This window comes from Haemorhous mexicanus, chromosome 18 (assembly GCF_027477595.1).
Source record: "Haemorhous mexicanus isolate bHaeMex1 chromosome 18, bHaeMex1.pri, whole genome shotgun sequence".
NCBI lineage: Eukaryota > Metazoa > Chordata > Aves > Passeriformes > Fringillidae > Haemorhous > Haemorhous mexicanus.
This window is the reverse complement of record NC_082358.1, coordinates 3,625,581-3,640,322: the sequence shown is the minus strand read 5'-3', so window position 1 is coordinate 3,640,322 and position 14,742 is coordinate 3,625,581. Positions and strand designations below refer to the sequence as shown.

The 14,742-nt window shown below is 47.9% G+C and overlaps 1 protein-coding gene across 2 annotated transcripts in view; it reads left to right on the top strand.

The window, feature by feature from the left end:
- Window positions 1–14,413, top strand: part of TOX2 (TOX high mobility group box family member 2) — a 168,318-nt gene extending 153,905 nt beyond the window's left edge. For both annotated transcript variants that reach the window (XM_059862700.1, XM_059862701.1), the window contains exons 6-9: window positions 2,305–2,385; window positions 4,622–5,029; window positions 6,809–6,939; window positions 13,200–14,413. In XM_059862700.1, the coding sequence (XP_059718683.1) occupies window positions 2,305–2,385; window positions 4,622–5,029; window positions 6,809–6,939; window positions 13,200–13,236 (657 nt within the window). In that variant the 3' untranslated portion in view covers window positions 13,237–14,413. The remainder of the gene's footprint in view (window positions 1–2,304; window positions 2,386–4,621; window positions 5,030–6,808; window positions 6,940–13,199) is intronic.
- Window positions 14,414–14,742: the final 329 nt, after the last annotated feature.

Genomic DNA, 14,742 nt, shown 5'->3' with positions numbered 1-14,742 from the left:
TGAACACAATAAATTCTGTGGTGCTGTGATGGGCACAAACCTGCTCCAGTGGAAGGTGTCCCTGCCCATGGTAGGGGGATGGAACTGGAGGAGCTTTAAGGTCCCTTCCAACTCAAACCACTCTTTGAGTCTATAATAAAAGATCTGGAGATTGTGGAGAAAGGTAATAGCTTTTATTAAGGGAACTGATACTGTTTGAAGAAATAGTTACTTTTCACAGGCAAACTCTTCTTCAGGCTGACATTTTGAAAAGTAATTTTGTTCTGAATGGAGCAAATGTAATATTTCCTGAATGCCATAAAGCCAAAGACAAACGTAGAGAAATGCTCCATTTCAGAAAATTGCCATCTGAGACCTCCAGTGTGTCAAGTCAAAACGTTTCATTACAGGACTCACTGTGATTTAGCAATGAAAATAAGGCTTTCAATCCATTTTTAATAGAATTTATCTGTACTGATTTTAAACTCACATTCAGTTCAACTGCTGGAAGGTTACTCTCCCTTCAGAGGTCAGCCATGGGAGGGAGTCTGCCATGGCCATGGAATTTTGCAGGGGGAATAAGTTAATCATAGAATTGTGGGATTGTTTTGGTTGGAAAATACCTTCAGGATCATCCTGTCCAACTGTCAGCCCAGCACTGCCATGGCCACCAATGGTATTTGGGTTCCCCCCAGACGAAGGCAGGAATGATGAATCTGACTCCATGTTCTCAGAAGGCTCATTTATTACTTTATGATACTCTATTCTATTAAAGAATACTATTCTATACTCAAGAATACAGAAAGAATACTCACTGAATGCTAAAAAGATAACAATGAAAACTGGTGACTCTCTCCAGAGCCCTGACACAGCTTGGCCCTGATTGGCCAAAGAGTGAAAACAACTCACACAGAATGCAATGGAACAATCACCTGTGGGTGAACAATCTCCAAACACATTGCACATGTGAGCACAGCACAGGAGAAGCAAATGGGATAAGAATTGTTTTCCTTTTCTCTGAGGCTCCTCAGCTTCCCAGGAGAAAAACACTGGGTGAAGGAATTTTTTAGAAAATGTGAATGCCACAGCAACCACGTCCCCAAGTGCCACATCCGTAGGTCTTTCATACACCTCCAGGAATGGTGACTCCACCACCTCCCTGGGCAACCTGCTCCAAGGCTGGGCAACCCTTTCCATGGAGAAATTCTTCCCAGTATCCAACCTAAATCATCCTGAGCAGAGAATGTGCCCACCAGGCTTCAGCATTTCAGCTGCTGAAAGCTGTTGTTGGTTTTAAAGCTGAATTAAATACATGTAAATCTGTTCTAATTGAAATCAACTTTCAGTGCATCACTTGAGGAAGGCTTTGGGTTTCCAGTGGAGAAGAAGGTTGGGGGGTATTTTTCCTGGGGGTTCCTGCCTTTATCCTGAAATATTTATTCAGTTTTAAAATACTCCTTTGCATGTTTAATCTGTGTAATCCCATGGGGACTCACTGCTGGGGGCAGACTGGATCACACCATTATTTAGTGAAGGTCTTCACCTCCATGTGGAGAACCAGGATCCAGGCAGGAAGGGGACCAGCACTGACATGATCAAGAGGCATCTCTCATTATGGGGGAAAATGGAAAAATAAACCATAATTCACTCTTCCAAATCTTTTTTTTTTTTCCTTAGGGAAGCAAACTCTCCTGGTACTTGCTGCTTCCCTGCAAGCTCCAGCTCACCAAGTGATAAGACGAGGCAAAAATCTCAGTTTTTGTAAGATCAGAAAGCAGTTCCCAGCTGTCCAGACTGCAGGGAAGAGCTGGGGTTTTGAGCTCTAAAGGATTAATATTGGGAAAGCCAAGAAAACAAATGGATAATTTAGGAATTCTGACTGTCTCACATGTTTTTAAGGTGGTCATCATCACAGAATCGTAGAATGGATTGAGTTGGAAGGAACTTTAAAGATAGTCCTGTCATTTAGGATTTGGGCTTTTGTTTTGCTCTCCCAAGAGCCTGGATCACTCTTTACTCTGCTTCCTGTTGGGAAGGGAGTTCACTGTGTTCACCTTATAAAATCAGACTGTGTCTCTTACCTGTCTAAACACACAAACCACTCTGACCAGAGATCCCAGCACAGGATCAGATCAAAACTCCCAGCATGGTCCAATTCAGGGGCTTCATTTTCTTGGTTTTGTATCATTTCCTCTGCAGCAGAATTGAGTTTTTCATGCACACAGCCCCACTGAATGGGGTTCCAGCTGAGCAGGTGGGGTGCAGCCAAGCCCAGCAGCCCCCTGTTCCCTCTGCTAATGATTTTCCATCCCTTGGTCCTTCCAGGCATACAAGAGGAAAACAGAAGCTGCCAAGAAGGAGTACCTGAAAGCCCTGGCTGCATACCGGGCCAGCCTCGTCTCCAAGGTACAGCCATGCTCACAGACAGGGTACAACTCACAGCAGCCTCCAGGGAGGAGCACATTTATCAGAAATGCTGTCTAACTATGAGATCAGAGCTGATGCCAGCATTAGCACCTTCCCAAGGGCTGGAAGAAGGGCTCTGTGGCACAGTTAGGGCAGGAGCTGGGCTGTCATCTGCCTTTAGAGCCCTGCAGTGAGACCCCACTTTGGATGGGCTCAGCAGCAGGGAGGTTTCATCAGTGGCCCTGTGTGGGGAGAAGGGGCTCCTGCTGCTTGTCCCCACTGTGCCTTGCCTGCTCTTGGGGTGTGAGTGCAGCAAAGGGGTCAGGAGGACAAGGTGGCACCAGGGACTGGCCCAGGGGAGGGTGACACCCAGTACTGGGCTCACTGGTGGCAGCATGCTGCTGCACCCTGCTCCATGCACTTGGGCTGTCTCACCTGCTCAGAACCCCAGGTGTTGCTTCTCCAGCCTAGACCAGATTTTTAGGGGAGTTTTAGGGAGTTTTTAGAGAGTTTTATGGAGTTTATCAACCCCATAACTGTGGGTTGATGAGATGTGGGCACGTGGGTGCTTACCACACTGCAGCCAGGCCTAACCCAGGAGCCCGTTCCAGTGCCTCACAGTGACATTTCAGGGCATTTCAGGCTCAGACAGCAGCTCCCAGAGCTGCAAGACCACCCTGGGGAGCAGTGATGGGCCCAGCCTCCTCGATGGGGTGCCCATCCCAAGGGACCTCACACCTCACCCTCCTCCACTCCTCCAGAGAGGGGACACAGCATTTGCTGCCTGGGAGTTTGGGGGGGCTCCTGTGGAGCTCAAAATCTTCCAGGCTCAGGGGTAATGCTGCCCTTGGGTAGTGAGTGGTTCCCCTTAAAGCTACTCCTTGGTACTACACCACATCCTCAGGGCCTAATCATCACACCCAGCTGCCTTGGGAAATAAAGTGATCCCCAAACCACCCCTCAGCTGCAGGATCCGTGTGCTGATGGGGAGCTGGAAAGGCTCAGAGCTCCTGTGCAGACCAGGAGCTGCCAACTTCTCAACAGAACAGCAGCAAGGACAGAAAAATGGGATGGGAAGGGCTTGCTGAGGATTTAAAACTCTTGTTGGTTCCTCTGGAAGCCTCTGAGGGTCTTGTCTTGAACGTGCCTCTCAGCAGTGTGGGGCAGCAGCCAGGGAAGGCATGGAAGTCATGGAGGCATGTGCTCTATGGCTTGGGGTTTTTCCCAATTTCTCCAATTGGCTCTTCTGCAAAACTTGGTTTTGAGCAAAGCAACACAGTGTGGTCCTGGCTGCTGGGTGAGAAAGGATCAGGACTGTCATCACAGGGCTCATCACAGGACAAAACCCTTGTCCTTCTCTCCTTCCTGCCAAAAAGATTGTCCTGTTCATTATAGACCCACCAGGGCTCCAGGGATGCACAGGATAGGGAAAGCAGAGGGTTTATAGACCCATTTGTACTCTGCTGGAGGCAGGAGGGGTTTGTCAGCCACCCAGAGCAGTGAGCTGCTGGGGGGCAGTTTGCCTCTGCACGTGCTGATGCCTTGTGAGGGCTGCCCTAGAGCAGAGGCTGGACAGAGCTAAAGAATAAAGCAGGGATTTATCAAAAGGCCTCCATGGATGCACCTTGGGCAGCACCAGAGCCCAGCCAGGGCTGCACCCAGGATGACCCAAAATGGCCCCAAAATGCACGGCCGGGCACGGGGTCTCTCCCTGGGATCAGCTCTGCTCCATTTGCACCTTGCAGTTCATTGTCCCAGCCCAGCTTTAGCCCAGGCAGTCCCACCCTGCTTGTTTTTCTCTCTCCAGCCCACGGGGTTTGTGCTCCTGGGCTGAGATTTGGCTCATTTGTCCTTGGTGCCCAGCTGGAGCAGGAATTGTTTTGTCTCCCTGCTCTGAGCACAGAGCTCACCATCCCCTGATATGGAGCCCAGACCCACACACTAAAGCAGCACAGAATGTGAGAAATAGAAAAGCTAAACCTGAAGCATTGGATTCCTTCCCCCGGATGCTCCAGGCTCTGCCAAAGGCACAGTTGAGTTACTGGGGTTAATTTTCCAGCTATGGATGCTGCACCCAGGCTGTGAGCACCCAGCTGCTGCAGGGCTGGCAGTTCATGGGGCAGGTAGGAGAGGGGCAGGATCCATGGGGGGCTATCTGCACTGATGGATATCTGGGGATGCATATCAATGTTTCCTCTTTCCCTTCCTCACCACCTCCCACTCTGTTTCTCCACAGAGCTCTGCCGACCAGGGGGAGACGAAAAGCACCCAGAGCAACCCCCCTTCCAAGATGATCCCCCCCAAGCAGCCCATGTACCCCATGCCTCCTCAGGCATCCTCTCCCTATCCCGGCCTGGGCTCCTTCCTGTCCCCATCAGAGCTGCAGAGCTACCGTGGGCACCCCCACGCGGGGCTGCCCCGCACGCTGCCCTCCAAGCCCCTGCTGCCCAGCATCAGTGCCTCCCCCCCGCCCGCCTTCCAGATCAGCCCCCCGCTCCACCAGCAGCTGTCCTTGCACCACCCGCAGAGCTCGCTCCTGCCCCAGCCCCTCAGCATGCAGCAGGTCCCCCAGCAGCCCCTCCTGTCCCCCCCCATGGCACTACAGGTACAGCCCCCCATGAACGCCTCGCCGCCCGGCCAGCAGGTCAGTGCTGGGGCTCCCTTGGGCTGGGGGGGTGGCCCCAAGGGAGGGGAGGAGGGAGCTGGGAAAGGGGCTCAGCCTGGAGAATAGGAGGCTCAGGAGGGAGCTTGTGTGTGAAAAACATCAATCACTTGGTTTTTAAAATTTTATATGTTTAATGATAATAAAATGGTTATTAAAATAGTAATACGATTAGAGTAATAATAATTTGGAAAATTTGGACTAGGACAATACCAGACAATAAAAACAAAGAGTTATGGACAGTCTGGGTACCTTTTTCTGGGCAAAATAAGGATTAACCCTTAAAAGCAACAGCCTGTTGCATTTTCACACACCTCATCCATGATGAGTAAATTCCATTCAAACACAGGATTCTGTCTGGGCAGTGTCAGCTTCTTCCTCTGAATCCTGACTGTCTTCAGGACTGAGGAGGCAGGAAGAAGTTCATTTCTTCTGATAATGGAGCAATAAATTCTCTTTCTCTGAAAGATTCAGATGTCCTGTGGCTGCTCTCTGTGCGAGCCTTTTCTTTTAAAAAAATATCCCACATACATAGTTTCTATTTTAAGATTTTGTTATAACCTAAAACTATATTTAACACACTACAAAAAGAATTAATGCAGCATACCTTTCTAACATAACACATATAATATTCATTTTAATATTTGCAAAAAGCCAATCATAAAATATCCATTTTTCACATTGTGGCTCTGCACAACTCCCTGACAGGAGGGGACAGCCCCAGGTCGGGCTCTGCTTGCAGGAAACAGGGACAGCACAAAGAAGAAATGGCCTCAAGTTGTGCCAGAGAATGCTTAGATTGAAAATGAAACAAAATGTCTTTGTTGAAAGGGTTACCAGGCAGTGGAACAGCTGCCCGGAGAAGGGGTGGAATCACCATTCCTGAAAGCATTCAAACAATGTGTAGATGTGGCACTGGGGATGGGGCTCAGTGGTGGGGTGGCAGTGCTGGGTTAATGGCTGCCCTCAATGATCTTGGAGTCTTCTGCAGCCTAAATGATCCTGATTTCTCCAGGACAGGGACTGGGCTCTAGCTCTGCACAGCCAAAGTGGCTTCTGTGATTTGGTGAGAGCGTTTTAGGGGATCCTCACACTCACTCATTGGGGAGGGAGCTGTTGCTGAGGGCAGCATTTTGTGAAACTTCATTCCACATAGTTTGTGAATAACATATTAAAAAAAAATAAAAAATACCCCCCATTGCCCTAATTTGGGTATTTTGGAAAAAATCAAGTTCTTTGCCAGGTAACTATCATGAATCTGGTTTATATACATAATGGATATAAATTTAATTACATCCACCCAAAAAAATGGGGAAAGTTGATCAGCTTTCAGCTGGAGCAGCCCCTCAGTGTCTTTGCAGAGTTGCCAGTGGTGGCAGCTCGTGGGGACAGTGTTGCCTGTGTGGCAGTCCCTTGTTCCTGAGCACTGGGGTGGGAACTCAGCACTGCACTGGGCACTGCTTTGGTGGCCAGGCTGCAAAAAACCCAAAGGCTTTTGTGGCTGTGTGCCCTCCACAGCTATTGCCAGCCCCGAGGAGGGGGGCCCTGACAAAAAGAGCAGGGAAAAGGGATGTCAGATGTGCTGCTGCACTGCCACCATGTCTGGACTTGGACCTCCCTCTGCCCTGGGGCTCCTCCTGTGCTCTGAACTGACAGGTTCTGGGGACAATGCCTGTAACTGTGATTGTGCACTATCATTAAATCTGCACTTCTCCTGCTCTGTATGCCCCTGTAACCCTCCTTTTCCTCTCCACCCTGCAGGACTTCTCCCATATTTCGTCTGAGTTTCAGAACAGTGTTGGACCCCGTTCTCCTGGTGCATCAAACCCCCCAGGAAGCACTGAGTGGGACAACGACTACCCCAGCAGGGACTGTGGGGTCAACCACTGCAGGCCAGTAGACAAAACAGCTCATTGCTCGTGCACACCTGGGCTGTGACAGTGACAGTGCCCAACAGCTCACTGCCTGCCCTAAAATGTGTGGCCAGTTGTGCCCAGGGAAGCTCAAGGCTCCCTCAGCTCTGTAGGCTCACTGAAGTGATGCTATGGAAGCAGGTAGCTTAAAAATCATGGATAAATTCTTCATTGGATATGAAAAGTTGTCTTTTTTCCCCCTTTTTTTATTTATTTCCATTCCATGGGAGAATTAGACACATTTCTTTCTGGAGCAGTCCCCCAGCAGAGTTCCTGGAAGTTTGAAAGCAGCCATGTCCATAAGGGCAGGCCTCAATGTGGCCTTCCAGTTCTTAAAGAGTCTTATTAAGAAGCTGGAGAGAACTAATTGCAAAGGCAGATAGTTATAGGACAAGGGGGAATGGCTTTAAACTGAAAGAGAAGAAATTTAGATCATATGTGAGGAAGGAATTCTTCTCTATGAAGGTGGGCAGGCCCTGGCACAGGGTGCCCAGAGCAGCTGTGGCTGCCCCTGGATCCATGGCAGTGCCCAAGGACAGGCTGGAAAGGGCTTGGAGCACCCTGGGACAGTGGAAAGTGTCCTTGTCCATGGCAGGGGGTGGATTGAGATGAGCTTTAAGTCTCCTTCCAACCCAGACTATTCTGTGGTTCTATGATAAGCAATGTTCTTCTGTTCCTAAAGCAATTGCTCTTATCACTGAGGCCACAACCTCCCGGAATTGTCTCTACCAGCAGGACCCTTACCATTCCTGGGGTTGGTGTACAAATCCTCCATCCTCCCCAGAGCCACACAATGCTCTGTCCCCCTGCACCGTGCAGGGAAGCCCCACTGACATCTGCACACATCTTCTCCCTATGCCCTACAAGCTCTGGGATGGATGTGCCAGCATGAAGGTCCTCTGGAAATCCCCAGTAAATGAAAATATCAGGGTAGTCTTAAAGCTGGGGAACAGAGAGTGTGTGGAAGCCATTTCCAACCTCAGCCCAGCCCCCTGCTCTTGGCTCAGCTCGAATGGTTTGGAGGCTCTGTTGTGCTCTCTAGAACATTCCTGGGGTTCTCTGTGGGAGCAGGCTGGGAAGGAGGCTGGATGTGGTTGGAGTATTGATTTCCTTCAAGTGCTGGAACACAGTGCTTTCACCAGAAATAATAACCAGCTCCCAGGCTTTTCAGAGCACAGCTCTGTCTGTGCCAGCAGAGCACTCACAACTTCTGGGCTGGGCACAGAGTGTACAGACATTTATTTCTTCCAGGACAATAAATAACTGCCTGATCCATTAGGATATCCCTGCTGTCTGCCTGCCCCAGGGGCTCAGGGACATGGATAGGTCTGACCTCTGCATGCTCCTTCCTGAAGTCTCTGCAGACAGCCTGGAAGAGGGAACATGACCAGGACCTGATTGTAAAAGTCACTTCACATGTCATGGGCAAAATGCTGAAGGTGCTTGGAGGGCTGTGGCACATGGATCCCAATTTCTGGTGCTGGGCAGACCCCAGGAATGAACTCCCCTAGAAATAAGCATCACTTCTAAGGGATCAGCTGGGAAAACATCTGATTCCCTCTGCAAATCCCACTGCCTGGGTCCCATGCAGAAAGCCCAGGGCACTCCAGAAACAGGTGAAATGTTCCCACAGCTGTGGGGACCGAGTCCTCTGTTGCTAAAACAAGCTCTGTGACATCTGGCTGGAGTGCCACACTGTAAGCAGAGGGCCCATGCAATTCATGATCAAAGCTCATGCATTTCATGCCTTTGTCACAGCAGAAATATCAAATTTCATGGGTTTATCACAGCTTCCTGGAAAAAAAGAAGCCATTCTAAAACCAGACAGATTATGCAGAGATTCCAGATAATTACTAGAGTAGATAATAGCAAGGAACTCAGATGGATAGAGATCAGTCCTGCAGAAAGTGCTTAGTGCACTGAAAATGTCAGAGTGTCTGCTGAGGAAGGAGCCATCTCCTGTGACCAAAGGCACAGCAGCTGCTGGCAGCCAGGGCCCAAAGCTGGATTGTTCTCATTTATTGTAAAGCCTGGTGTGCCAGCAGTGCCCTCCCCTCCTGCTTCTGCTGCCCTGGGGTTTGCAGCCTCAGTGTCCCCTCTGCAGGGGGACAGCTGCAGCTCCTGTGCCTCAAGGCTGCTCACAAGCCAAGAGAAGAGATGATCTGGATCTCCTCACCCTGGGCAAGGGGGGATGGCTTCCCACTGCCAGGGCAGGGTTAGATGGGATGTTGGGCCCTGGCACAGGTGCCCAGAGCAGCTGTGGCTGCCCCTGGACCCCTGGCAGTGTCCCAGGCCAGGCTGACCAGGGCTTGGAGCAGCCTGGGACAGTGGAAGGTGTCCATGGGAACGAGATGAGATTTAAGGCCCATTCCCACCCAATCCACTCTAGGATTCCATGATCTCCCTGATTCTTCTCCTTTCTCCAGTGCACTTTGCACTGATTTCCAAGTGACATTCAAAGTTGTCACTGGGCTCCTCCACAGCACCTTTCATTAGCTGGGTGGGTCCAACCCTCAGCAGTTCTTGGGCACAGCAGTGATGAAGGGATGTTGTCTCCATGGGTTTGGTCCATCAGTGCTGCCCTAGGTATATTTGGGAAGTCTCTGGACCATGTAATGGCCCATTTCAACCTCAGAGGTACATTCAGCTTAATGGCAATTAAAGCAGCCCTGTGAGGAGCAAAACCTGTCTGGAAAGAGAAGGGATTGTTCCTTGGTGGGGTGTGACTCAGCTGCAGAGCCCCAGATTCCTGGAAGAGAGGATCATCCCAACCTCCCCAGCACACAGACAGCCCTGGTGGGTTATGAATTTTATTTCATGTCTAATCTTGATATTTTTTTATCTTCCAACATCTGTTGGCACTGGGTTAGCTGGGGTAAAACCTCCCAAGCCTCGTTTTCTTTTGTGTTTGTCATCCAGATAACTTCTGAAAAACTGACAAGGTTGTCTTTCTCTCTGTCCTTCTCTATCTAATAAGGGAACTGCTGCAGGGATTTTTGTTTCCCAGCCTATGCTTGCTAGTTAAAATGCCATCAAATGATACTTCTTCCCTCATGCCCTGCAAATTCTGGGATCCTGTGAGCAGACACTCCTTAATTCATAACTCAGCTGTGCTGGAGAGAGAGTTTTAAATGTTCCTTCCCTCCTGCTCTTCCTATTCTTAATGACTTTGTGCTTACTGACTTCCATCCAATTTTCCTGGCTCTTTCTGGGCTGAAGCCCAAGCTGTCCTAGATAGTGAGCAAAGACATGGGGGAGCATTTCTCAGCTCCTGCTTGCTGTTTGACTATCACTTCCCACAAGTGACTGCAGCACACAATTTCAATGCTTTTTTGCCACCACATCACAAACTCCTTTCCTAGTCCCCTGTCTCCCTCACCTGACAGCCTGATTCTGGCACTTGCTCTTTCCCAGGCACTGAATTCCTCTGTTCCACAGTGGTTTTCTCCAAGGAGCTGCCTCACCTCCACCAGAGGTGCAGCTTGGTTTACAATCACGTGCAAACCTTTCATAATCCCTAATTCAATTTTAACTCCTCAAAGCACCTCCCTTGTTTTTCCTGCCTTGTTCTCTGATTACAAATCTCTCCAAAAAAAACTTTCTCTGGGGGTTGTGTCCTTTCCATCCTAAAACATTCTATGATTTACCTTTGTCTCCTCACACTTAGGTATTTTTGGGATACCACTGAACTGGATTCATCTTTCTATGAATTTCCTCTTGCTTTAAGGCATGGATTAGGTTCTTTTTGTCATCCTTTAGCAACTTTTCCCCCCTCTTCCCACTCTGATTTAGGCTAAAAGATGGGGCACTGTCCATTACACCTTGTCCAGGCACAAAAACCCATGTACAGCCACTAGACCCAGACATTTATAACCTCCCTAATTCCTTCCAACAATGAACTGAACCTCTCCAAAGGGGGGAATTTTCCAAATCAGCAGCTAAATGAGCAAACACTATGAAAAGGCAAAGACAACCCATCACAACTGCACTTAGTTTGGGTTCAATTATTTATGGTAATACTTTGTAATGAACTGGGAAATACTCTGCAGCGTGCTGTGTAAAATTAATGAAGTTTTAGGACTGGAATACTTCGCTGCTGCTCAGTGGCATTAAATCTTTTCTGAGTGCAGGAGGGAAGACTGTGCATTTTAAATGCAGATTATAAAATGTGGAGATTAGCAGAGGGTGGGCTCTAGACTCTATCAGAAGACAGCTCTATCAACACCAGCCCTGCTCTGCTGTCTGCCCCTTCCCTATTATTTCACTCACAAACACACCCACATCAGAGCCTCCCAAGACTTTTAACTTTAACTTTTAACACTTTTTAAGGCCTAGATGTCTTTATGGAGCTGGTGAGGTTTCCATTGTGTATGTGCAGGTGATAAACCCCATTGAAAGTCCTGAATCTCAGAGCAAAACCTCCACAGATCATGAGCCAGGGGAGGGGGACTTCATCCCCTTCTCTCTCTAATATGTCCCAAAAAAAAAAGAGTGTCTGGGCTCCATCTTTGGGCTCTCCTTCTGTAGTGTGATAATGAGCTCATTTGATCCAAAATTAACTCTCTAAACCTCCTTGGCTCGGCCTCAGGTGTGGTGAAGCAGGGGATGGTGGCCCTGGGGCTGTTCCCAGGCAGAGCATTCCAACATCCTGCTGGTGGGATCTGCAGGGCCCCCCAGAGCTGGCCCTGCCCTGCAGCCCCACCAAGCCAGAGGAAGAAACTGATGTTGCAGCCCTTATAGCAGAAATTCAGGAAGAAATAAAATTGCATCCAACTCTCACTCTCAGGGGGACCTCCTCACTCTCTACAGCCTGAAATTTAGGGTTGGAGTTAGGGTTACCCCCCAGGGTTAGGGCTAGGTCAGGGCCACCCCTGATAGAGGGTGTAGCCAGGTGAGGGTTGGGCTCTACTCCCAGGTGACAAGGGACAGGACAAGATGAAACTGCCTCAAGTTGCACCAGAGTATTGGGTACCCTCATAAGATTGGGTATTTGTAAAAAAATCTGCAGGGAAAGAGTGGTCAAGCGTTGGAAGAGCTGCCCAGGGCAGTGGTGGAGACACCATCCCTGGGGGGTTTTAAAAGCCATGTGGATGTGACACTTGGGGACATGGTTTGGCAGTGCTGGGAGAATGGTTGGACTTGATCTTAGAGGAGTTTTCCAACCTGAATGATCCTGCTGTGGTCCCTCAGTGTTTTGTGCCCTTTTCCAACCTGCACATGAAACAACACTCACATTTGAGATAATATTAGTATAACAGGAGATATGAAAGCTGGTCTGTGTGGGAGGCCTTCAGGGCAGTTATGGAAAAATGACCACAAACACCCACCCCCATGGGGGTGCAGGCAGTTTTATATGTTTGGTTAATTAGCACAATTGACAAGAAGCACCAATTAGGAGCACAAGTGGTGATGCAATTCCCACCCATGGGTCAATCCCCTTCAAAGTCTCCCCCTCCCTCACATGGGATTGGTACTTTGTTGATGAAAATGTGTCTGAAAAGCTGTTTTTCCACCTTGGTTGCCAGGGGGAACCAAGATAGGACAGGAGCTTTGGAATATGTTTTGTCTTTCTACCTAGGGAAAGGGCTTGGAAAACTACAGGGAAAACTAGCCACTAACACAGCAGGTTACCAATACATGTGTAAGGAATACAGAGAACAGTGATGCCTTGGAGAGGCTACCTAGAACAGAGGCTAGACAGAGTTACAAGAACAAAGTAGGTATTTATTGAAGGCCTTCAAAGGACACACCTTGGGCAGTGCAAGAGCCTGGCTGAGGCTAGACCCAAGATGGATGATGGTCATGAGTTTTTCACACAGATATAAGTTTGGTCTAATTGCATATCAGGGGTTAATTGTCCAATTACAGCTTCAGGTAATGAAGTCACATTTCCCCAAAATCCCCAAAAATCCTTCCCAATATCCCCAGTTCACTTTTGTTCATACTTTTTGGGCCTGAGGCTGCAATGATGCCCTTGGTTCCCATCTGGCATTGTTCTGTCTGACCGAAATGTGAAGAGAGCTTACTGACACTCCACATGGAGTTCAGAGTTAGACACTAATGCAGGACCTGGAAAATATAAAAGCTAAAAACTTCAGGCATCAATATGAAAGAAAAAAGGGCAAAAATGAAAAGGGCATCCCCCTGAAAGTGACGGCGTGGGCACAAACCATGTGCCAGCTGTGCCAGCTGTGCCAGCCCCTTCCCTGCTGTCTCACTGCCTCTGCTTTCTCTTACAGCATGCTGCCAAGGGACAAGGCACTCTACCTCACCTAAGGCTCAGCACCCCTTTGGGAGGAGGCTCAGAAGAAGGACACTTGAGAGGGTCAATGCTCCAGCCCCGTGGGAGGCACGAGCGGGTCGGACGGGCGGCGCGGCTGCCGCCGCACCTCGGCGCTGGCTTCGTTTCCAGGCTCTAAGAGCAGTTTTCTTTTTTTTTTTTTTTTTTCCTTTTCTTTTTGAACTCTAAAAAAAAAATAAGTCTACTTTCTGTGGAAGTTTCCCACCCCCCCCCCACCCCAAAAAACAACAACAAAAAAAATACCCCACCTCGTAAATCACAAAGAACAAAAAAATCAATAAAGAGAGAAAATTCAAATAAAAATAATAAAATAAGCGCAAAACCAACAAAAAAATGATGAAGTTAAACTAAGGACACCGTTTTCCTGCTTGCCATCAGCTTAGCTATGGACTATTTTCCTAGTGAACTGCTTTTAGACGCAGCATAAACCCAGGTCTGGTGTCCTGCAGCATTAGGCCAGCTCAGTAGGAGGATGCACTCTTTTGACTTGCTAACAGCACTAAACTTTGTGCAAGAAAATGTGAAGTTTGTGTGAATATTGTACATGCAAAGGCCTTGGACGGTCTGGCAAAAAAAAAAATTACAAAAATAAATAAAAACTATTGCTAGGTAGGTGGGGGAGAGAGCAGAAGGCAAACTATGAGAGGACAAATGTGAAAGAGATCATGAAAATATAATTTGTTGGATAGTTGTAAGTAGTTTACTAAGTGTTTTAGAGCTGTGCTAAAGACATCTTTAAGATTTTTTTGTGAAAGAAATTAGTAGTTTACTTTATAGTAAAAGCATTTTATATTATTGTAGCACATTTTTTAGTTATACATAGAAGGGAGATGTGTATAAAAAAACAACAAAAAAAGCCTGCCAAACTTGTTTCTATTATTTGTACAGCAAGAAATGGACAATTTATATCCATGTTGTATGGCATCATTATTTTTTTCTGGCCATATGTCCATCTATTTAAAAAATTGCTGACAATGATTTTTGTCTATTTATGAAAAAATTAGAGAGCATAATTACAGTTTCTCATAAGGTGCATTTTCGGGGTTTTTTTTATTTTTTATTTTGTTTGAGGGCGCTGCTTTGGCAGCACCTGGCACATTCGGTTCACAATGCTTATCTTACCTTTCTTTATAATAAAACATATGAAAAGTAGAGCTGAAGCAGTCTCTCCTTTTTCTGGGGGACATCCTGGATGTGGCCTCTGCCTCATCCTCCTCAGCCTTCCAACCCTCTCTCCTCTCCCACCACATCCTCACCTGGCTGCCCTCTTCTCATTCTGCAATATCAAAGTAATTAATTTCATAATAAATAAGCAATGATTAAAATAAGGAGGAAAAATAGAATATTATAAAAACCTTCCTGGAGTTATCATGGCAAGGAGAGAGGATTTCCTCCAGGGAGAGCTTCTGAGATGTTAATTTTTTGTGTGTGTGGCAGTTTGTGACGGTGTTCACAGGGGTCCCAGGATGAGGGAAGAGATG